The sequence below is a fragment of the Phaenicophaeus curvirostris genome, chromosome 1 (genome assembly GCF_032191515.1).
Source record: "Phaenicophaeus curvirostris isolate KB17595 chromosome 1, BPBGC_Pcur_1.0, whole genome shotgun sequence".
In the NCBI taxonomy this organism is placed as follows: domain Eukaryota; kingdom Metazoa; phylum Chordata; class Aves; order Cuculiformes; family Cuculidae; genus Phaenicophaeus; species Phaenicophaeus curvirostris.
The window spans coordinates 34162952-34187816 of NC_091392.1; the positions used below are offsets into that span (position 1 = coordinate 34162952).

The 24865-nt window shown below is 37.3% G+C and overlaps 1 protein-coding gene across 7 annotated transcripts in view; it reads right to left on the minus strand.

The window, feature by feature from the left end:
- TAFA2 (TAFA chemokine like family member 2) overlaps nt 1–24865 on the minus strand; it is a 192510-nt gene that overhangs the window by 50955 nt on the left and 116690 nt on the right. For 6 of the 7 annotated variants that reach the window (XM_069852312.1, XM_069852303.1, XM_069852294.1 and 3 more), the window contains exon 2: nt 4893–4999. In XM_069852312.1, the coding sequence (XP_069708413.1) occupies nt 4893–4998 (106 nt within the window). In that variant the 5' untranslated portion in view covers nt 4999. Of the gene's footprint in view, nt 1–4892; nt 5000–6896; nt 6917–24865 lie in introns of those variants that run through there. The other variant, XM_069852270.1, reaches the window with a different exon arrangement.

The window sequence follows — 24865 nt, forward strand, 5'->3', positions numbered from 1 at the left end:
TCAAAAACACATGTGGGGTACTTATGTTAGACTATGGAGCCCTGCTGACTTTCTGTTTGGTTCAAGACAAATCTAGACATAAGACTTTAAAGCTCTTACAGAGCAAAGAGAAATTATAAGTTACCTAAAGAAAATAAGATACCTGGAGGCAATGATTATAGTTAAGCAGCATTTCTAACTCAGTCCCACTAAGACCTGAAATTTTCAGCCAGTTCCTTAGGCTTTCCAGGACTGCTCTGCACATTTTATTTGTATTTCTTTTCATAAAACACAAGGAAAGAGATCTGGTGACCAGGGAAGAGGATGATTGATAATGAAGTCCAGCCATGTCAATTAACACATCAGCACCACCTAAAAGCACACCACAGTTATAACTAGGTTTCTCGCTCCTCATAGTCATACCCCTTCTCAAACTCCAGGCACGGGTTATGTCCTACATCACTATGCCGGTGTCAGCAGTGCTTCTGCCCTGGCAAGACAGCTGAGAAAAGCGGAATCATCCCAGAAGGGTAATCTAACAAGCAGCTTTGAAGGCTCACTGGCTCCCTTATTCAGCTGGGCTTCAGGACAGCTATTCCTTTGCAACAAGAAACCAAGACTGATTTTTCTCCTCAAGAACAGCAAGACATTGCTTCAGACTTCTAATTTAGCACAAATGCACATACAATTAGAAGCAGCAATTCTGCACCACAAATAATAGAGTTTAGTTTAACTGTATGATAGGCAACAGATGAATAAGTTCAGCTTTTACATTATCAATGTAAAAAAAATATGGTAATCACAAAATGCTCAAAGAAATCCAAATTTTGAGAGTTTTTAGCTCTAGGGTAGAAACTGTATCTTGCAGCAGCTTCTTATCCTCAAAGGAGAGATTTTAAGGGGGTATCAGTACATTTCTTTCTCTAAAGGACCACTTCAACACTTGAAAACTTAAAAATAGGCTGTGATACAATGGTCACCAAATCAATTCCTGTTCCCTATGATAGTAACAGCAAACAGACAGTGATGTTGAACTGATGCCTGCCTGCCAAATCTGTCAGTGAGCATTATATGTTTACAGAGGTTTATTTGTTTTCCAAGAGATATCAATGAATAGGAGGATTAGGATCAGTCTTATAATAAAATACCCTTATGGATTTCTTGAGGTAAAAATCTTTCAGCCACCCTCAAGGCATATCAGTTTTTAGACTCATAACCTTGACAACATCCTTTTGGAGACTGATATGCCACTCTTGCCTGTCTTCTCATACAGAGCTACTGCAGCACAAATGGATCTGATGCTGCAGGCTGATTCATAGGCGCATGTTGTCAGGTAAGATGCACATCAACATATGATCAGGGTCCCCAGCAAAATGAAAAAGAAAGAGTATTTTTCCTATTTCCTTGCAGAATACAGGATAAATGGAACATAAGTATATGCACATCCAGGAACTACATAGGAGAATTCATAATCCTATTGGCAGCAAAAAAAGGTCAGCTTTGTGTTTTGTTTTAAACATTGTGAGCACTTATGTCTTTTAGCTCTTGGACTTTCTGTCCAGGCTGATGAAATTTTAACAATCAGCCAAGATAAAGGGAGCAGAAGTGTCTTCCAAACAGTCTTCTCAAGAGAAAGAAGGGTGGACTTAGCACCCACTCCTGACGCTGAAAAGCTGCAGTCTGAAATCCCAGTTTGTAAACCTGATGGTTGCCCAACTGGATCTCAGAGACTGGTGTTCCCCAGTCCTTGTCTCAGCCTCTGCTTTTCTTGGTGTTGACTTAGGATTTCTCATTTATATCGTATCCCTGAAATAAGCACAACAAGCCTACAGACAGCCTGTCAGAATCAGCTGTTTATATACATGCTGAAGTCTGCCTGGAAAGCAGAATGCTCATTAAACAATTTTTCATACATTTTTGATCCTTCCTTCTTTTTCTTTCCTTTTACAATAGCCTTCAGAAAAAGAGACGGGTTTAAGAGTTGGTACAACAAATGCAAAATATGACTAAGTCAATAGGAAATTAAAGATTTTTTAAAATGTAGACTATTGATCTTTGAAACTGTAGGGCTCCTTCAAAGTCATTAGGGTTTGTCATGTCAATATGTTAAGACTTCTATAAATGAAGATTAATGATGCTAGGGATAATTATCACTGAAGAAACTCACACATTTCTCAGTATTTGGAAACTACGCAAAGATGAACAGTATTAAGTTTTCCTTGAATGCACCTTTGTTCTGTCTCTACTAATAGAGTAGGGAGAAGATTTTCTTTGACACAATAGGAAGCTAAGCTCTCAGTTTCTGTGGAAATTAATGGCAATTGAGCTGTGTAACTCTGATTTGTGCTTTTAAAAATAATCTCCTGTATACAGTGAATGCTGCTGGTTTGCAGATCTACTAAATCCACATGTCCAAATCCTTCTGAATATTTTTCCTTTCCAAAAGTATCTGAACATGTATAATAGCTGCTTTTCCAAATTAAACACTCAAGTCATGATGCTTCTTACTATTATTCCCTGCAAGGCTTCCTCATATATTTTGCCAAACATACGAAAAGCTGCAACTTAAAGAAAAAGAAGAATCAAAGGTTTTTCTTAACTTGCAGGACTGTAAAGAAGTCCCTACAGCTAATAATCTGATTTTGCAGGGGGTTCTTCTGCATATATTTTCATCTAAAGTCATTAAATTCAATATTTCTCATTATTTCTGCTCTAAGGCAAGGGGGGTCAAACACCAAGGACTGTCCAGATAATTAATGGGATAGCTCTGTTGGGATCTCCCACGCACGAATACCCCTGGAAAGCTGAAATTGGCAGGGGATGATTTCATTCTCAACTACAAAGCACTAATTCCCCAAATAGTCCTTAAGATTATAATTTGTTTCCATGAAATACCTGGTGACAGGTTTTAATTATCAGTTTTTCAAAAAGAGTAGCAAGCATACTTTGGCAAAGATTGAATTGGATTAAGGCAAAAACAGCCTGACTAGCTTTTGTGGACAGAATCAAAATGGTCTGGAGATGGGCTTCTTGATTTTTAATGAAAGACAACTAAAGACAAAAGAATTCTGAAACCAGGATGGGATAGCGTGGCTCTTTTCCAACAGACAACTAAACTGGCAAGCTGCAGCACAAATCCATATTCTGGTTCAGAAGGGTAACAAATGATGAGCAAAGGATGTCAGCATGGTTCCTGTCTGGCATGATACCCGCCCTTGGTGGCCTGCAGGACCACGCTGGAATCTGTTTTGTCTGTAGCCAAATTGCAGCTCACAAATAGTTTGCAGAAAGTGCCTCTGTGTCCCGAGGTCCTTAATCAGTGACAAATTTTGAAGAAAGATATCTTCACACAGCAGAAAAACATCTAGCCGCTGGGTATAAAAAAAATACCTGATCATGAAATCCTATCATCAGAGGGAACATAATAAAATGCACATGAGCATAAAGAAATAAACTGAGTGGTGTTACTGGAATCCTTCCCTGTGTTCAGTTCTGGGCCCCTCACCACAAGAAGGATGTTGAGGCTCTGGAGCGAGTCCAGAGAAGAGCAACAAAGCTGGTGAGGGGGCTGGAGAACAGGCCTTATGGGGAATGGCTGAGAGAGCTGGGGTTGTTTAGCCTGGAGAAGAGGAGGCTGAGGGGAGACCTCATTGCTCTCTACAACTACCTGAAAGGAGGTTGTAGAGAGGAGGGTGCTGGCCTTTTCTCCCAAGTGACGGGGACAGGACAAGAGGGAATGGCCTCAAGCTCCGCCAGGGGAGATTTAGGCTGAACGTTAGGAAAGAAATTCTTCACAGAAAGGGTCCTTGGGCACTGGAACAGGCTGCCCAGGGAGGTGGTTGATTCACCTTCCCTGGAGGTATTTAAGGCACGGGTGGATGAGGTGCTGAGGGGCATGGTTTAGCATTTGATAGGAATGGTTGGAATCGATGATCCAGTGGGTCTCTTCCAACCTGGTTATTCTATGATTCTATGATTCTATTTAACTCCTTAGCTCTCAGTAGTGTCCATGTCACACACTTAACTGTACTCAAGTTGATAGAGTTTATTTTGATCTTGAATAAGAACATAAACAGCCAACATACACTATATGATGATGAGAAATGGACGTCAAAATCGTATTATACTGCTGATCACATTTCGGGTTATATCAGCTTATAAGAAGATATTAGTATGTGAATCCAGACAGTTTGTTCCCCGTATTAGGGGTTTATACGCGCAAGTGCACAGGCACAGAGAGAGTAAGTGTGCACACAAGCTCACTTCTTACAAGCTTCAATAAATGGTTACACCTTCTGCTTGTGTGTATACATTTTAAAGAGCTGGAATGACCAAGAGGAAACAAATCTCATACTGCCACAAGTTACTAAAGTTACTGGTCCAGTGACTGAGAGGAATCAATATGACTGCAAAACAACGGGGGTTTTTTTTGGTGATAAAACAAGCACATTCAGCACATGTTATCCATGAAGTTAGCCTTGACAGACAACTTCACACAGTAGCAGCATACATGTTATTAAAAATCGCTTCTTTCTTAAGGTTCATTCCAGGAATTCATTTATGGCACACATATGTGCTATCTGATATATATCTATTTTTTATGAGACAAGCATTTTTTGATTTTTTACTTTACCATATTCTTTTACCATCATTTCAATCATATCATCATTACAAAATACCAACAAGATACTAAAATCTGAGAATGCTGAAAATGGGACAGAAATACTTAAATTCTCCAGAAAGCAATAAAAGGCTATTCACTGAAAACCATCCTCCTTTAGTTCTGATTATCAGATCAATACCAGAAGCAAATAATACACATGTGGAAAAAGGTTACATAGACCGGACACTTTCAATTTGCTGACAGAAGCCTCAGACACAACAGTATAACAGAAAAGAAGAGAATTTCTTACCTTTATGATGATTTGCCCCAGATGCTAATTTCCCCCACAGCGTTACAACAAATATTATTATTAGCAGTTTTCCTTTTGTTGCTTTCGGTAAGTACCTCTTACTCATCCTGAAAACAAAATACACAAAAATAAGTATTTATCTTGAGACTTCTTCAAAAAACATTTTTTGTCTTGATTTAAGGAGATTTCAAGAAGTTTTTCTAAGTATCTGGTTGGCAACCCTTAAGTCTTGAATTCTACTTAGCTCTAAATGAGGCATATCCTATAGAGCATCAGTATTACCTCCTCCCTGGTCCACCAGCATTCTTCCAACCTAGTCAATATCAGGAGAATTCAACACCTCCACTCCAAAACTGGAAAGAATGATGAATCCACGCAGCTATGCTGCAGGTTTTGATGAACACAACAGTTCCACTAGCGTGTCCATGGTCAATGTGTTCCCCCTGACTGTGTGGTGTTTAGCTTTTGGGAAGGCAACTCTTTCTGATTCTGTCCACAAGTCATAAGGACATAACAGATTTGAGTAGACCTACATCTCATATACCAACCCTCCCACAGAGAAATCCTGTTAGGAAGACACGAGTGATTTGGAAGCATGGACTGAAGTAGGGGAGATGCACTTATTTCTCTCCTGTCTATCTTTGGATAATGAAAAGATGATTTATTGCACCAAGATAAATTGCACACAGCAACCATCTCATCTTGCTCAGTGATGTTTCCACTGTGACAGCTTAGCCACTGTGGTGGCTCAAGTACAATGTAACACATGACTTATTTCTCAGTAACCTCTTCCAAAGATAAAATACTCCTCCACCTGCCAAAAAGACAAGCTCAGGAATTTAGGCTCACTTCTCATTCCCTGTAGAAGGGCCCTAGAAAGCTGGATAAGAAACAGCTGGGCACGATGGTCACATTTCTTCTGATAGGTCAACAGGGCGATTATTTTTTGTTTCAAATCACTGTACTAGAAAACCTGTAAAATTGATTCCATGAACAAAATTATTGCTGTTTTGTAATGCCTGGAACTAGGGTGCCCTTCTGAACTGAAGAAAAAGCATTGTTTCGGTATGGTTGCACGTTTGTCTCCTATTATGTTCATAAGAAGCTCAAAGGCATTTGAAAGCATCTCTTTTGCTTTGTTTATGTACAACACTATCTTGGGCAACCACGACTCTGTGAAAGACATACTGCTCTAATATAGAGCTAACCAGTAGCCTGTTCAAAGTCTCAAATCTCTTTACATTCTTTCAAAGCAATTCCTTTCCTCTGAGCAAATGGTTTTCTAACAGAACACCACACGCTAATAAGGCAACCCTACACACATCCCACAACTCCACTTAAGATTTCCGGACTTGTAACCAGACCACGCCCCGCAAAACTGACAATCTTGCTCTCCAGATTGATGAGATCTTGTTAGGCACCAGTAAGTTTCCACACCAGGCTGGGTGTAATGAAACACTACAACTCAAGTTAACAACCCACTAGGGAGTGTACCAAACCCTTTTAAATCTGAACTCAGAGCAAACAGAACTCAGCATCCTTTGACAGAAGTCACACATCTACACTGTGTTTCCCAGAGGTTCAGATATCACATTTATTAGAGAAAAAAGAGAGGAGTAAGCAAGTGTTATACCTAGGATGGGAGATGTGACCTGAAAGCCTGATTTGATTAATAATCACAACGGAAGACACAGTGTGCTGTGAACCACACCAAGCTCTGGCTTCTTGTACTGATTCCAGTACCTTTGGAGTGTAAACTGCATATTCATCATCAGCTCTAGTTTTATGAAGCACTCAAAGCTAAAGGGAAACACATTATTTGTCACTGTAAATAAGAACAAAAAAATGAAACAGGAATGCACATTCAGCATAAGCGCTTTCACAGCTATTTCTGTGAAGAGAATATGAATTAACTCTTTCACTCCTGGCTTCTCTTAATGCACCCACTGTGATGCTGGTGCCTAGTCACCTCTCATTAAAATCAAATCTTCCTTATTCACTTACCCAACACTGCTCAAAACCCAGTGGGACTTGCACCATTAAGCAAAGTTGAATCTAATACAGTTGCTTCCTGTACTCTGCTGATGCCAGATTCACTCTCTGTGCTGCAAGACTGGCTGCAAATGCACAGCAGAAAATGCAAATACATAAGGATAAACAGTAGCAACAGGAGGGGAAGAGAGAAAAACAATCTATCTGCCTGTGAACAGCAGCCCCTCAGGGTAGGTGGCAGAGTGAAGATAAACCTCTGCCCACAGCCCAGTACACCAAAGAAAAGTAAGCCAGCACTGAATATAGAAGAGACTGACATTGTAAGGTAATGGAAAGATTTTGGCTTTGACACAGAAAATCTGGGCTCAATGCCATTGCCAGATTTTCCAGTCATGAGAAAAACAATACACCAGTTCTGTACCACAAGCCTATTACACTATTCTGCATTACTTATTTGTGATATTCACCTTTAGAAGGGCAAAAATCATAACTTTGTCTTGTAGCAGTCCCATAACAGGCACAATTCACAGAAAAGTCGGTGCAGGTAGCAGTTCTAGCTCAAGATTAATAGTTCAGAGGCCATCAGCAGAAGTATCAAAAAAAATCTCCGCAGTTAAAGCGTACAGCAGCTTAAATAAAAAGTTGGAAGTCTATGCTAAGTTTCAAGCTAATTATGCAGTATAACACTAGACCTGCAATTTTGCATGTCGGCCCCTCACAACGGTCAGTCCAAGGGCAGGCAAGTGGCTGCATAAGCAGAAACAAGGTACAGAGCACCCTGCTCCCAGCATTGCTGATAAACACTCAGAAGTCACACTGTAGGAATACGACCCCAGAAATAAAAATTGAAAGGTTTATAGTCCAAGAAACTCAGGAGATTAGAACTGAAGCATCTCATCAGCAAACCAGACACACAGCTAGATAACATGGAGATACCACGAGATACACTTGGCACCTTAGTGCATTGCCACCTGGACTTAGAAAGGGTGGTGCCAGGTATTTTTTAGTGGATTTGCAAAGCAGCCTACCATACAGCACTGAGAAGACACTAGAAATAAATAGCATTTGACCTCAGCTCTGAAACAGTACTATTAGCTTCTTGAAACTCCGATCCATGTCAAGAAAGTGCATCCAGGAAATAAAATTCAATCCATCACCATACTGTTATTACACTAACATTACAGGCTGTGTTAACAGAACAAATGAGCTCTGAATTAGACCTTCTTTTACTAGATGTGATGCAGAGCTCCATAAACAAACCATAGCTATTAACCTGAATAGGTTTCTCTGTGAGCCATTTTCCTCTTCTATTTAGCTTTCTTTCTGCAGAACCTCTCCCACACTGTGACCTTGCAGCCTTCAAGAGTGCCACATAAGTCAAAGGTGATCAAAACTGAGAATAGCCATGCTATGGGAGATGTCTACATTTAAAAATAAATTTTACATGAACCTATAAGTTTATTTGTAACAAAAATTTCCTTCCGTTTCTAACCCAAACATAGTGGAAATAAACCTGGTGAACTCTCAGCACTTATACTCAAAAGAGGACATGAAAGTCTGCCATGTTTTAGTTCATTTTTCAATATGTTTAGAAGCAAGGTAAAAGAAAGATAGCTTCTTTTGTGGTTCCAGGAACACACTGAAAATAAAACAAAAAGTTGTTACCCACATAATTCAAATGGACAGTGGCTGAGTGTGAGATGATTCTGCCATGACTAGCTCTTCAGTAATACTACAACACAGTGAATAAAATCATAGAATTTATTACATTTGCTCCATAAGATTCCTTTCCATTGTTGCTTGCTCCATGAGACCATCATAGATCTGGTATCAATGACTCAAGTATAGCCTGTTTTGGTGATTAGTGCAAAAAAGAGTTTAAAAGTTGCAGGATTTTTTTCTCAGGGTGAAACCACATTTGATGCCACAGAGAATCTTCACAGACTGCTACCTCAAGAGAAATCCTTCTCTGGCCTCTGTGGTTCATCAGAAGCAGACTGTGAATACACTAACAGGTTGCATAGGCTCTCCTCCTCACTGTTCCAACTCATTCTCAGCCTCCTCCCAGAAGCAGATGTCTCAACTATTTGACTGTACTGAATCTGCCATGTGCGGATGTGGATTTTCATTTTCACTCCAGCAAAGTAGCATCCATAAGCTTTTGAGTTCCTGCTTTCTTCCTCCCTTGCTTCTGGGCTTGTGATCAGCCACCTTTCCAACAGTTCAGAAACAGAGGAGAATCACATGGGAATTGCCTTACATTGTACAGCCAGTGCTAAATTGCCTTGCTTTCCTATTTTTAGTGAAGTGTAACCTCATGTAATCTTTATTGTTGAGCAGAAAAAGATGTAAGGAAATAATACCTTTCATTACTCCCTTAAGAGCTCATACACAAATAAATTTCTCATCTGTTTCCTAGGAGTGACACTTTTTTTCTCTATTGCTCCTTTTTTTCTTTCTTTTCTTTACAAACATTAGCTTCTGTGAGGCTGTTCAGAATTCATTCATTCCTGCTTTACATCTTTACATATGTAGAAAGTTACAGTGTCAGTAACATGCATTTGTCTTCTGCAAACACACATCCTGTGAATATAAGTGTTCATGAAGGGAAGCATAAGCCTATTTCTCTACTGAATCCTGATGAAATGTTTAAAAGACAAAAACCTTATAGAAAATTAGTCCCACGTTCACTTCTCTTTTTATGACAAATATTTTATTTGCTACTTGAGAACCCCTAAATGAGTAGCAGAAATCACTTCTGAACCCATCTCTTGTACAGAAATAATGCAGCCGTTTAAATTATTTTCTGTACTGTGTTGATTCTTACATTATTTATTAGTTGTGTTAGCTTTTACATCCCACGCAATGCAGATATTTGCAGCTTTATTTAGCCTTTCCTGTGTAAGCTAATGCAGATTTAAAAATGTTCCTCTAGTGGATAAGGTCACTTTGTAAAAGTAACACTGATGTGACCCCCATGTGTTTGCATATATATAAATTCCCTCTATGACACTCCTGTCATGTTTGCTCAGTGAACAAGTAATTTGCCACTCTCATTATTTCAGGTACAAGTTAGCTTGCGAAAATCAATCTTCTTTCTGCTTCATACATCACAGCCTGTAACAGACACAAAGCGCATTCTGATTCTGAAACAAAGCTTGGGGGAAAACACAGGCCTGTTCTCATAAGCTATTTTCTTTGATCTAGGTGGGTAAGGAAATAAAAAGAATAGGAATTTAGCCTAGAAAAGCACACTTCTGACATGGAGTCATAGAGGAAATCTCTGTATTCATAGGAAAAAGCTGGGGTTTTTTTCAAAAAGTTGTCATTTAGCAGTGTAGATCTTTTAACAGCAGAATAAATTGCCCTAGAGAGCTTAGCCCTGCTATTGAGATCTATTCACAAATAGTTAAAGCATTGTTGGCAGATCAATACAGTAAGGTTGCCACTGTTGCTTTCAGATGAAGTACAGCAGAGAAAGCAGATTGAAGAATTTCAGGCTTAATGCCATAAGGAGGGGTTTTGAAAGGCTACTATGCAAAGACTTGAGACACTGAGGAAAATTAATTATTCTTCCCAAAACTACTTATGCATATGATTGACATGCATGACCATACTTGTCTTTTATTTAAAACAGTGTGACTTAGCACATGCTTAAATTTAAGCACATTCTTTCTCAAACAGAAATGTATGCACACATGTTCTTGAAAAATGGTTTGCAAATGAGCTTTTATAAGAAGAGATAGTTTCAAGAAAGGAAAATATCTCAAATATCAGAAAAATAAAAGGTTATGGAAAACACACAATAAACAAAAAAGCATTTTCCTTTACATACTGCAATTAGTTTCCCAGTAACAGGAAATTGGAGACAGATGCACATACAGGTAATTACATTTGCTGACAGTATCTCATAGCACTTGGATGTAAAATTTACATATATATTATTGTTTCCAAAATCTGATAAGCATGGATGCTTAAATTGCCAGAGCTATAAAATACTTCAGCCACCTAGCTGCATGCCACCTCACAGCTAGGAACCCTGAGATATTAGGGGAAAACTTCTTTTCTTCCAAAAAGATATGTTTGGTTGTAATTATATCGCCTTGAAAACTGAGATGATACTGATGAATGGCCTTCTCTCTAAACTGCTATCAATGTTAATCTCCCCTGCTTCCAGATTAACACCAGTTCTTTGTAGACACAATTGACTGTAATTTTCACCTTCATTAATTTTCAGATGCTATATTTAACTGAAAGCAATAAAGAAAGCAAAGAAAGAGTAAACAAGAAATGCACTGTCCTTTTACCAATTTCAATTCAAACAGTGAAGATGTATTTAATTGTGTACATATTAAATTCTTTCTTGGTCATTTCATTGGGACCAGCAAAAAAGTGATGAGCATGAATGCTTATACATTATCAAGTACACAGAAAGAAAATGTCATGAATTTTTATGGGGTTAGATTCTGTACTTCTGTGTATAGGAATATTCTAGCATTAGACCTACACATCCCATTCATCACAAAATATTTAAATATCCAAGATATTCTAATATCTTCAATCTGCCCAAGGATGTCCCACACTCTTCTAAAAAAAGCTCTGACAGTTAAGTGTTCAGTATTAGATGGTGGGTAGTTTCCAATTCAGATTATTTCCTCTAACATTATTGTGCCACTTTAAACTCTTTTTCTTCCAGTTTCTGTCCTTAAAGGAGCTTTAAGTTGTCAGGGGTACTATCTATTCACTTGATCATCATAGGAATAGTATTTGCTTATATCTTAAATGTGATCCTCTTGCAGATAGTTATTTAAATTTTCTTTATTCATATCTCCCTATCCAATCAAAAGTTTAACTGAAAAAAACAGGATAGCACTTCAGTGAGCTTTGAACAAAATGTCTCACTGAGACCTGAATCACTAGGTATACTGCGATTTCATAAAGGCCATTGCAGAGGCAGAGATAAGCCTCCAAATCTATCAAGGCAGAGAAAGCATCAAATATTAGTGGAGAATGGCAACTGAAGTGCTCACATTTAAAAGCAAAGAGGAAAATGATCTGAACAAGCATAAGCCTATTAGTCTGACCTCTTCAGTTTGCAAGAGCTTAGAAGAGACTTTGAAGAAAAAGATAAATTAAAGACAGAGAAATAAATAGAACACAGGATAAAATGTAGCAGTGTTACGAGGGATAGATTGTGCCAGACTAACTTGACAGCTTTTTTGATAAGATAACTGATTTTCCAGACAAAGAAATGAAGTAGATATAATTTGTCTGGATTTAGATAAAGCTTTTACTATAGTGTCACTCCAGAACTTACACGTTAAGCCAGAGACTCTGTGGATTACTACAAAGTGAATCCAGGTGCGATAACAGCAAGTAGTACTGAAAAGGAGTATCTGGGATTAATAGCAACTCTGCTACAAGCTGGGAATTCATAATTTGAAGCAACATATGTAAAAAACAAGTAAACAACTACCTTTTTTTAGTTGACCACTCAGAGTACATCAGTATCAATGTGTCATGAGATGCTGAAAAAGGCAAATCCTATAAATTACTTGAAGATGCATTTCTAATAAATACACAGAAGTACAAGTATGACTTTTCTTAAACTATCAGAATATATCCAGTTCTGGTCAACCATCTTCACAAAATAAAAACTGAACCCACAAAACATGGGGAAGTCTTCTATGACGGTCACAGGAATGAAGACACAGGTGGAGTTTGGAAGAGCAAAACAAAGGCTGAAAGGAAACAGAGAAATCAAGGAAAAGAAATAAATACAGTGAGGGCAAGAAACACATCCATACAGAATGAATTAAATGATATCTTGCAGGCAGACAGGATCAGGATGCTCAGAGTTGTGATTAGAGAAGTCTCTTCCAGTCTTGTCTCTACATCAATATCAGGATTCATTATTTGTACATTAGTACAAAAAGCCAAGTGCTAAGTTTTTCATGAAGAAAACTATAAACAAGTTTTTTTCCAAGTGCATTAGAGTAGTGGGATTGTTCCTAGGAATTTCATTTTCCTTAAAAAAAACAAACCAAAAAATCACAGCATTTCTGTCTGTGAAAAAAATGTGAGGCTCTTGACTTGAACCCACACTGTGTTTCATCCAAAAATTTGCCATGATGATGAACACTTGATAAGATCTCAACATCTTCAAGGCACAACTACCATCTCTGTGTCATAAAATTTAAGACAACTCAGTCACAGTACTGTATTGTTAAACCATTCAGTACTAGAATTGCTTTTTTACTAACTTCAGTGAATTAAAGTCACATTATTGAGTTATGGGTGACTATTCCATGATTAAGGCTCCCTCACTTAAAATTTTAAGAATTCACTGTCTTTTTGATCACTCTTGCTTTAAACTGAAAAATCTTCCTATTGTCCTCTTTTTTTTACCAATGACATCATAGAAACATAAAACTGACAAGAATGACAGTTGAGAAGATATGAAAGATTCTCGTTTTCTGCAATGGAAATGTAGAATAAAAATATGTAATTTAAAAATTAATTAAGCATTTTAAGATAAAAAAATAGAAGAAACAATACCATTAGAAGTACTTTAAGAGTGCAAATACATCAATTAAAAAATTCTGTTATTATTAAATCCATTTAAAGTGACTACCATCTTAAACATAACATCTTTCAAGCAATACTGGAAGACTAATTCTGGGGTTGTTACATGAATGTAAGAATTAAATGCTGTAGTTATATTACAGGATTTGCCAACCTGACATTTAGTAAATTCACAGGAACCATTCAGATTCTACTGCATGATTCCCCAATGAAGGTTAAATTTCGTCTTTCCAGAGAATTCTTCTGGCAAGTAACACTGCGACAGACCTCTGCAGATGAAGAAAGAAGCAAGACTCAGACTGAATTCCACCCTGCTATTTTCATGGCAATTATATCTGTCAATAGGCATAGTGGTACTTCTGACAAATAATAGGTAGGTCTGAGTCCAATCTGTATTTTATACCTAACTCCTACACATTTTGGGCCATGCTTGAAGACAAGAGTTCAACTGTAAATAAAAAATAACAGGTTGCTCAAATCACAGAAATATATGAAGCTTGCATGTGCAATAACCAAAATAGCTCTAAGAGCTGACATGACACACTAGGAAGGCAGGAGAGTTGTCTCCTGGGAGTAAACATAGTTGAAACAGTTGGAATACGTTCTCCTGCTCTTTCAATGTCAAGTCCTAAAGCATGCTTATTTGTCACAGCCACCATAGGCACCACTTCCAGGGGGAAAAAAAGAATAAGACCAAAGTTAGACCACATTCCTCCAAAATATGGGTCTGGTACATAATGCAAATCTGCATTCCTGAGCTATAGCATCTGTAAAGACTTCTTTCACTCTGAGGATGCTAAAGAAAGGAGGACAGGCTGCACAAACAACCTTAAACTACCAGCTGGGAACTAGAACACAGAGTCTAGTAGTTAATCCAGAAACAGAGCCTTGTATTCTGCAGAGGTACACCTATGTAGGCATACAAGGAAAATCTGCATTTTTAACTTCTTTGTAGAATTCTCATTTACTTATAGCATAGTGGCTTTGCTATCTATGCACAGGGTTTCATTGAATATTGGTGTTTTGTTTGCCCCAGCATGCTATGTAATCTGTCAAATGGAATATAGTAACTAATGATGCCTTCAGAATCACGCTATATGCCACATAATTTCAAAGTCTCCTCTCAGTCTCTATTTCCTTATCCGTGTTCTGAAACAGTAGAAATGATTTATAACCAGCTCATACTGAAAAGAAATTCAGACTATTCCTGTGGTGGCCTGCTAGGAATGGATTCAAGTCAGGTCAGGATTTGCTTAATAATGGTTGAAGTATCTAAATGGCACCTAGTCTTCCTTGAAAAATCAAATCAATTTCCCAGGCCCTTTTCAAACACCCTATTTTAAAGGGTACGATCAGCTACACTAGAACCATATTGACCATACAAGCCTGAGTTTCATCCAAGTGTGTCTAACTCAGGAAACTATGCACTCACGTAGAATTGTACTATGTCAGCCTTGCAATAGCATTTTAATATGGTCAGAGACTCATTAAATAACAAGTTATAACCCACATTTCCTAAAAGTCTACACCCAGCTTCCTGCTGCATGATCTATAGCTCAGAATTTGCAGGCAGAGCACAACAGGCGTGTGAATGACACAACAAATCAATACACAGTGTTCTGTTCCTCTAATGCCTTCGTCAGAGACTCTTACAAGGTGCATTTATGTTAGCATTCCAATTTGGAGCTGGACTCCACTTTTCAAATTAATTTTTGAGTTGTCCCCATTTAGTATGATCTGGATGACATCATGGCATAATTCTGAGGGACACAAATCCCTTTAGGACGAAAATAGATGCACCACCTTCCCAGTTCAGCAACAAGAGCTTTCTCCACTGAATGAATATAATGTGAACATCATTCCCACAGCAGAAACAGTTTGGGTCTACAGAATCACTTCTGTAGGGATAAACTGTTTGCTAATGTAGACACAGCTCTGTAATCTTGTGAGGAAGGAGATAATTATCAACATTATTTTATACCTGGATAAGATGCCCTTTTGGTTGTTTGTAATCTGAAAAGCATTTTCAGTTCCTCAGTAAATTTCCACAGCATGTTGAAAGGGACCTGTCACTCAGGAGGCCCTCAGACAAGTTCCGATCTGCATTTTGGAGCAATTATTCCTTCTGTGACACCACAGCAAAAGAGAGGACAGCTCGTACACCAAAATCAGGAAACAGCTGCCTGCAGTACAGCTCCTTAATTTAGAGCATGGAGTACAGAAAAACTACTTCAAATTATTCAGTGAATTGTTTCTTTTTGTGAAACAGCAAATGTCTTGTCTTTCAATGCAGAGAACTGAGGAGCTTTTTTCACACTGAGTACTACCTAATCTACAAGCAACTCTGCTGTTGAAGTAAAAGCACAACTCATTGTAAAACTGCCAAACTGGATACCTTAATGACTCCACACTTGCCATTCTCAGGCATTGGATTATTGACAGTTTTTCACTGAGGCTGGTAGCCAGGCTACCAACAACCACACTCTTAAGATGTGTAGATTGAACCTTTAAGGTGAACAACAGAAAACAAAAGGTCAAAAGAGAAATTTTGAGAAAATACTGACTGGAGGTGGGACAGGCCCTGGCCACCCCACAGGGATCCACATTGTCTCCTGGGCCACAGGGAAGGCACTGACTTCATTTTGCCACGGCAGAACAGGATTTGGGTTAAGGGCTAAGCCCAAGTACATTTCAGTTGACTTATCAAAAAAAGGTCATATTCATAATCAGATTTAAATTCTTTTATTCCATCCTAGTAACGTAACATGTCTTTAAATTAGGAGTTCATTAGAGTAAATTCATTCTGATTCAAGAGGTTTTTTGTTCCCTAGTACAAATTTGGCTGAGAAAATCCTCAGATGTTACTACATTTACAACAGGATTAACTGTTTCTTAAAAATTCTGCATTTGCATTCTTATGCAAGCTCAACGGAACAAAAAAATTATTTACTTTCATTTGTATTTCATTATTACAGAGGTTTATGTCGGTACAGTTTCATAACAATCACATTAACAGCATCAGTATTAGACACAAGGATGTTAAGGATTCCATGCATTTTGTTTCAAAAGAAGGGGTTACAGCCAGTGTTTGTAGTATTTATGATTAAAAAGAGCTGTGGGATTTTTTTTGCATTCTTCGTTTTATAATAATGAATTGGAACTGTCTAGGAACTAAGCCAAGTAATGCCTATTCTGCTGTCACTACCAATCTAAATTTGGTACCATATAAAAGCCCTACAGTCCACTGTAATTCTTTTACTGATATCTTAGAAAGGCTTTCCACGTGTCTCCTATACTAAAAGAGCATTATTCTCTAAATGCGTAAGACAATCGAGTCTCTAGATAAGAATCAGAATCACCTAATTCAACATAGGGAGATCCATAAAGGAAAAACAACAGAAAATTACCTAAACTTCTGAAGATAAATGGTGAGATAGAAGGGTTTAGAATGCTGTTTCTATGAAATTATGATTTAATTTTATTAAGAGAGCATTTTAATTTACTAGAGCACAGGTATAACAATGTATATATATTACTTGCTAAGAAAAAACTGATATAATAATATTTCCATATGTTTTCATTCACAATTATAGATATAGTCTGCCATCATCATCAGAGGAAATGATTATGTGTTTGCCAGACTTGCAGGAAACTGTAAGTATGATACTAAGATCAACAGTTCATTATAAGTTGTTATAATTCTGGAAATCACTGCAGCTTTCATAACTTGAAAAGAAAAAAAAAGGCGAGTGTAAGCCAACATGTATTTCCTTCAGCATCAGTTAATTCTATTTAATTTTAACAGCTATCTATCTGTCTTGCATTTTCCATAATCCTTTCCAGTAAAAGGTGAAAATTGTCCTTACAACACTGATGTGACCAAGAACGTTTTCTGTTTTTATATTCTTCCTTGCATAATTTCCATTTGTGATTGTTAACAATGCGCCTCCATCTCAGCACCTTTTTGCACACTGAAGAAAGCAGAGCTCCCCCAGTATTGCGTCCTTTGATACTTAGTGTATCTTGGACTCTGAAAGTTCCAGAGTCGAATAATTAGGTAAGAACTGCAATTTTATTTATCCTTTGTAGTTACACAGAAAATGTGATTTCTAAAGGCAGCAAAACAAAAGGATCCATTTTCATGTATTAAAGCCTTAAGAACTTGAGAAAAATGAACTTAAATTTCTGGACAATCAGATTTGGCACGTATTGCCAAACTTCTGGTTTGGGAATAACTAGTGAAGGTTACATATTTATTTTATTTTTAAATTAACTACAGATGCTATATGGATTTTTTTTTTCTGAATGGCTACATTAGCTATGGTAAATTCACTTTCATCATTGTCATTCATGTCTAATTAATTCCTAAGTAGGAATAACAAAATTTGCATAAAGCAAGTCACAATTTCCCTATGCAATTTTTGGAATTTCACAGAGAAAAATTTAAATTGAAATTTCAAGATCAAGATGGGTTATTGCACAAGTGAATTAAAAAATGCTACCTAAAGTATGAAGATTACTTGCCACAGAAATACATATCTTTTCAAAAAGCCATTAAGGCAAATAGAATAATCAAGATAAAAGAAAATAAAAGTTTTGTATATGTTCTTTTGGTTTTTTTATAATAGTCCTGTAGCTTAATTGCTGAGAAAATACAGTTTCATTGATTTAAAACCATGCAGAAATTTGAACTGAGGTAATCTAGGCAGCTGTGAGGGGGGAAAACATAAATCAAACTAAATATGCAAAGTTAAGGATAGAGCAACAGAACTTTTAATTTAACAGTACTGCATAAGTCACTCATCCAGAATATGGAAAATCCTGATTCAGGTCTTTGAAGGTATCTGAAGGAATACAAAACTTTACCCTCTAGAAAAATATCACAATGAGTATGCTAGAATCCTGTATTTTTCATCACAACATGATATATTTTACCCCCTAGGTCAATGTCTTACCCAGCAGACTGCAGTCATTCTTTCCCTGAATAATTATATTTGACTTGAAAAAACAGAAAAAGCAGAAAAAGCATTGAGGGATAATCTTTGGAGCAAGTCAATCACAACTTCAGTGCATAATAAAATTTCTCAAGGTAGGAGAGAGATCTAAACACAAGTGACCTATGTCTTAAAGGAATTTTGTATAGCAGCAGCTGTTCCTTCTCATTTTTGAGGAATAAGACTAGTCCTTTGTTTTGCTATTTGGTACTGTTTGCAAAATAAATAAGCGTTTACATATGGTCAAATATTTTGTACAATGCAAACACAAAATGCATCAAACCAAAAAAAAAAAATCCAGCAACAGCAAACAAGAAAAATACTTCCATTGAAGTTTTATCAATAAAAATCTGATGAAAATCAAATGACATCTTGAGATCTTGAGCTTCTCCAGAACCTTAACATTTTCACTTTGCCCTGTATGTATCTACATCAATGCGGGGTCAGGACGTGTAGCAGTCATTGCCTACACCAGCATGTTATCCTTTGGACTCTGGCAGTCAGAGGCAGAATATTCCCACAAGGCATAATGATTGCTCAATCCCACAGAAAGAGAATAATTGATAGGAGAAAAACTGCAAATCACAGGGAGGAATGGAAGCACATGGAAGCAATAAGACTAGTGGGGCAAGTACACAGGCTGCCAACAACCAAATCTGCTTCAGTATTTCTACATTTAAATATATTTTTACAGTTGAGTTTCAGGATACTTTAATTGTTTATCTGCAACTGCAGTAACAGGAAGAATGAACATATAAGAAGTGCCCACAGGAAAAAAAATCTACATCGTCCAACTCAAGTCTAATAATTTAGTGAATGAAGTTTGCAACTCTCTTGTTCTCTATGGCAAATCCTATGTTCCAGTTATGCTACCCTAACTTATAGTATGTCTACTGTCAACAGTCTAGTAGTACATCAATCATAAAAATATTAAGGATTTCTTTAGAGTAACATGTGAATGTCACAAACTCAGTATTATTTTTCATATTGCACCATTCTTTATAAGAGCTAACTTGCTTTTTCTGTTATCTAATGCATCCTTCACAAAAATACAAATAATTTGTCCTTAGGTACATGATTTTATTGTGCCATCAAGATTTGAGATATTTTATTTTACTCCTATGGCATCTAAATCCTTGATTGAGAAAATTATCTAAATAAAAATCATTAAGCTCTTATAACACCAAAGTAGTATTTTTCAATGCAGGTGAAATAAATCTTTAAGGCCATTATGAAAACCATATTATTCAAAATCCACACAAAGTGATTATAAAATATTGTCACAAGAGCTGTGCCTTAATCTCATTAGCTTGGAGTCATATGTGAAAGTCCTGACATACCGCAGAATGGTTACTACGTATGGGAGGAGGCGAGTTTTAGAGTTAAAACATGGTTTTACTTCATGTTCAGCTTTTGGTCACAATCTGTTCTTGAATTATAGCAGTTTTTTAAGTCCCCTGGTTGAAGGTGTTCCAATTTGAGAAGATGATTAAATATTCATCAGAATAGACAGAAAAGACCTGTATTCCACTGAAAGCTGAATGATTTGAGTGAAGCAGCTATCGCAGTAAAGAGTTATTTCTTGATTCAAAGTCTATTTAATATATATGAAGCGTGCCAGCTGCAGGAGGACATACTGCAGAAGACTTACCTGAGAAGACCCTCTGCTCTGGTGGTTATAACACTCACTTCAGGTAAAAGACTCTGCTCAAACCCGCGTTGTGCAAGACAGAAGCAAAAATACATGCTGCAGTCATTAGGATAATGATGTAATCACGCAAAAGTGAACTCAAATTCCTTCAAGTAAAGGAGGAAAGTGGTCCGGTATAGCTGAAGAAAAACTCTAGCCCTCATGGTCCAACCAGGGAATTTTATGATGAATCTGTCTTGCAGGATTCTTTATCTATCCTACTTTTATTCATCCTACTTCATTTTCTCAGTATTTCTGGGGACCGACCAACTGCCTACAGATAACCACAGCTTTGTATTTAAGCATGTGTGAAGGAAGAAGGTGGGTCGTAATCATGCCATGCAAGCACTAGATTGTGCTGAAAGAAGTCACTGCATGAATGCAAACTGCTGTAAGGACAGCCAAAGACTGGAATCTAGCTTCTAATTTTTGACAATCTACTCCAAACAGTCGACAATACTCTATACATGTGAACCTAGTTCCTGTAACATCCCATAAGCAGTTTCCCCTATTTTTGCAGAATTTTGAAGTACCTGTAGAATTATGAATTAGCTGGCTACAGCTAGAGTAAATTTTGCAGATACAATTTAAAATCAGTGCACAAGTACTAAAAAAAGGTGTTACAGCTACACAGTAAAAAAAAAAACCAACAAAAAAAAGGTTTGAAAAATATCCCTTAACTACATGTTCAATACTGCATACCATGAAATCAAAGTATCAGAATGATTAGAAATTATTCAAATTGACATTCCCAGAAATACTCTTTTTCTATCAATGGAAGAATCAGTAGAAAGCAACTGCTTACCTCACAGTTCATCAGAAAAAGAATCATCTAGCTATATTTCATCAAAAAAAGGAAGCCACACCAAAATGTCATTATAATCCAAGAACCAAGGAAATTATTCATCTATTTATGAGCCTATGATGCAGCTGGTATGCTGTGCAATGTTGAATTAAAATCTACTCGATGTCTCTTCAAACTATGAGTCTTGAAAAATATTCAATGTGATTACAAAAAGTATTCAAGTTTATAATGGCCATGATATTAAAAAAGTGAGAGAACCAACTTTAGAACTCATCACATTTCTTATCCTTCTAGCATTTTTTCCAGTAGCGTGAAAGATCTATGTTTTTGTGATTTTTTTAAAATAAAGTCCTTCCAGAAGCAATCAAAGATGAGCCAAGTGTTTAGACTTACTAAAAAGTAATCTAAGCTACACATATCTACTTACCCTATTAAATGCACTCACTCCTTCAGCACAATGCAGAATGCTCAGAATTTATGAACATCATAATCAGGAAAGAGTAGAACACTGATCCTACTTCCACTATAATAACTAACAGGGTTTTCACGGCATGGAGCAAATGAGACTTTCTTCGTGGTCTTCAAGTGTCCTAAATAACCAGATATTTTGTTCATATTAGTTGACAATTTGTAATTTAAACCTCTGATGACCATGTATGAAGAATTCTGGTATCTGCCCTGTTAAAGTTTTAATTGTATACATAACCTTTGTCTGACAGGCAAAATTTAATGTTGATACAAAATACTGGATTTTCACAATTTTACAAAAATAATAGTCAATCCTATGACCACTCGTTTCTTCAGGATAACATATAACTGCTGTCAATATGCTTTAAATAAATCTGATCTTTTCAACTTTTCTGCAAACACCTTGACATGATTTTACTTTTAAATTGCGTTCTTTACATCCATTGAGCAAGGAAAAGGTATTTACAACAAATATTTTGATGTTCCATAATCAAGATTACTAAAGATCTTGCTGAGCTTCATGGCTGTGACCTCCTTTGCATGGTATCAAACAACATCGAAACAGTCACTTTCAAAATATCAAAATTTTCAGCATGCCTTCACTAAAGTAGACTGATGTGGTATTTGTAAATATGCAATTTAATGTACTTATAAGACACTTGGCTCAGCTACACTGAAGAGCTAACCACAGAATAATCCCCAAAACACTTAAGAAATCATTTCTAAGTAAAGAAATGAGACCTGTTGCTGATTGTGGGCAACCAAATAATTTCTCAATCAGACAATTCAGATAAACTCTAAAACACAAGAAATATTATCATGGGACTTTTTCTGTTCAGTAACTGGCATGCTTGACTGTGATGTGCAACAACATTTTGACTGCAAAGATTGGCAATGTCTCCCAGCCAAATCAAGGTCAGAGATTTGATCTCAGTGTCACATCAGAATTTTTTAAGTCAGAGGGAAAGCAGAAGTGTAACTGCAGATCCAATCGGGACTTCAGAAACTGCATAAGTATGTTTCAAGGCTGAATAACAAGAAGAAAAGCTGAGTTTAACAACAGTTTCCTCCACCTCCTTCCCCAAGGGACCTAAGACTATAAGGGTCACACCACCAAAAGGTATCAACAGCTTAGAATCGTAAAGAACATCTTCAGGCAAACTGGTTCAGGACACTTAAGGACATGTCAACAAGTTGAGGTATTTGCCCTGTTAATCACAGCAATTAAACATTATCCAGGAAAGAAAAGTTTGGAAAGGACATTTGGAAAAGAGACTGCAAGCATGTTGTCAGAAAGGTAGCTGCAGCTTCAGCCACTCCATACCCTAGTCTGCTCTTAGTAGACAGCCAACAGTTTTCAGCATAGATTCATCTGGGATTCAGCTGTTCTAGTGAAAGCATTTTAAAGATTTGTTATCTAAATGCCTACATGCATCTTATAGTTGACAGAGGGAAAGATAACAGTTTCAGGAGCTGGCTCACAACAGCATAACACAGGTTTTTAAGGGCTGCTGAATCATCTCTACAATTGCAGGTGTCTTTCAGCTCATTATAAGGGGAATTAGAAAAACTAGTGCAGACAGACACAACTGCCTTTTAGAAGTCTCAGGTTAGATGAGTTGAAGCCCACTCATGGAGTTCTTTACTTACCCAGCAAGACTATATTAAACAGCTGTGGTGTCCTCCTTTCACACAGTTAAGACAACTACCTCCTCCTGGTAAGAGCAGCAGCAATGAACTGCACATCTATGCCAGCTACTGAGATGTATTTGTTTGAGAGCATTATATTCACTGTATTGTTCCTCTGCCATACACAGAGCTCTCCACTGAAATTATTCTTGATGGAACACCTGAAGACTGATTCTGGAAATTCAATACCCTACTGAGATTTAGAAGGAAGTCTATTCCTCAGCACCATTTTCCAGAATATCTGAAGTCCTGACACATCCTTAAAAGGTATTCTGTGTTTGCTAGTATTCCTTTATTACTGTAAGGGGTGCAGATGACATTTTACTCAGTGAAAGCTGAGATTCCATTATTCCAAGAGCTAGAGCAATGTCTGCTGTGTCTCTGTGTAGATCTCAATTTGTGTAAAATCAGAGCACTGCTGAAATTTCTGCAGTTTTTGCTGTCTTCTCTTTAGAGCCAAAAAAGCATAGTCTAAATAAAAGAGCACATAAGATATAGCTTCTGTATTTTACAGCCTTATAAGGACATCAAATAAGAAATTTGCTTTTCTAATCAGAACTTAACTCCTATTGCTTTAAAATTCCTCGCTAAAAATCTATTTGAATGAGGGTGTTTTATGAGTATCAAGAGTTTTCATTTTACCTAGTAACCAGATGGTACTTCTCTGTCTGAGATATTGGTGTTGTTTAGCTGGATTTTAGTTTTCGTTCTTAATAGGTATGACAAGCATGTTAGTCTGCAACTACTATATTTTCACATATTTAATTGCCAAGTTCACAAAACACCAACCCACTGCTTTTCCCAAGCAGATGGTAGAAGCTGTTTTTAAAACTGTAGTGAGACTTCTTTTCCAAAATGCTTGCATAGCTTTATGAAGCCTAATTGCTGCTCAGTATACACATAGAAGACCAGATTATAAGCATGCATTCAGTTAGGGGCCAAATATGCAAAGTGCTCAGCACTCTAGCCTAGAACTCTGCATTGGGACAACTTTTGTATCTAAAATTCAGCACATGTTCCAGCGTCTCTGGAACTGGGACTACAGGCTTCAGTTCCTGGGAGGCATGAGGTCTTAATAAACAGTGGTGTCCATTTTGGACTTATTTACTGGAAAAGCACAGTAGGTGTCATAAATCAGAAATGTAGGTGTCATAAATCAGAAATGTAGGTGTCATAAATCAGAAATGTAGGTCCAAATATCTCCCAGCACTCTCTGAAGTTCAAATCTGGATCTGAACACAAATACTGTGCCTTCCAAATCATTAATAACTGCAAAGTAATATTTTAGAGTAACTTGTGTACAAAAAAAAAAAAAAAAAAAAAAAAAAGCAGCTGAAACACCTCTGGCCAGCCCAATCACAGCACAATAATACAGCTAGGGAGATGAGCTGGAGAAGCCTGTCTGCCCTGACCTGATCTCAGCTCTTTCCCCCAGCAAAGCAAGCTCCTACCACCCCACCAAGGCATGGGCAGCCCTCAGCCAAGGCTACATCAGCAGCTACAGCCTACAAGGTGCACTCTGCTGGAAAAGAATTGCTAAAAGCAAAGTGCCCTGTCAACAGCCTCCTAAACCTCCTCTTACCTCAAAAGACCTGGCCCATATATTTTATAAGAGAAAGCATTAAATACAATTGTTTCACATAAATATAATCCTTTTCACACAGAAGCCTTGTATAAATGTCCACTGGTTTTTAACAAACCATTCTTGTTTTCAATGAGTTTGCAATATTTTTGAGGCTGTCAGCCCATG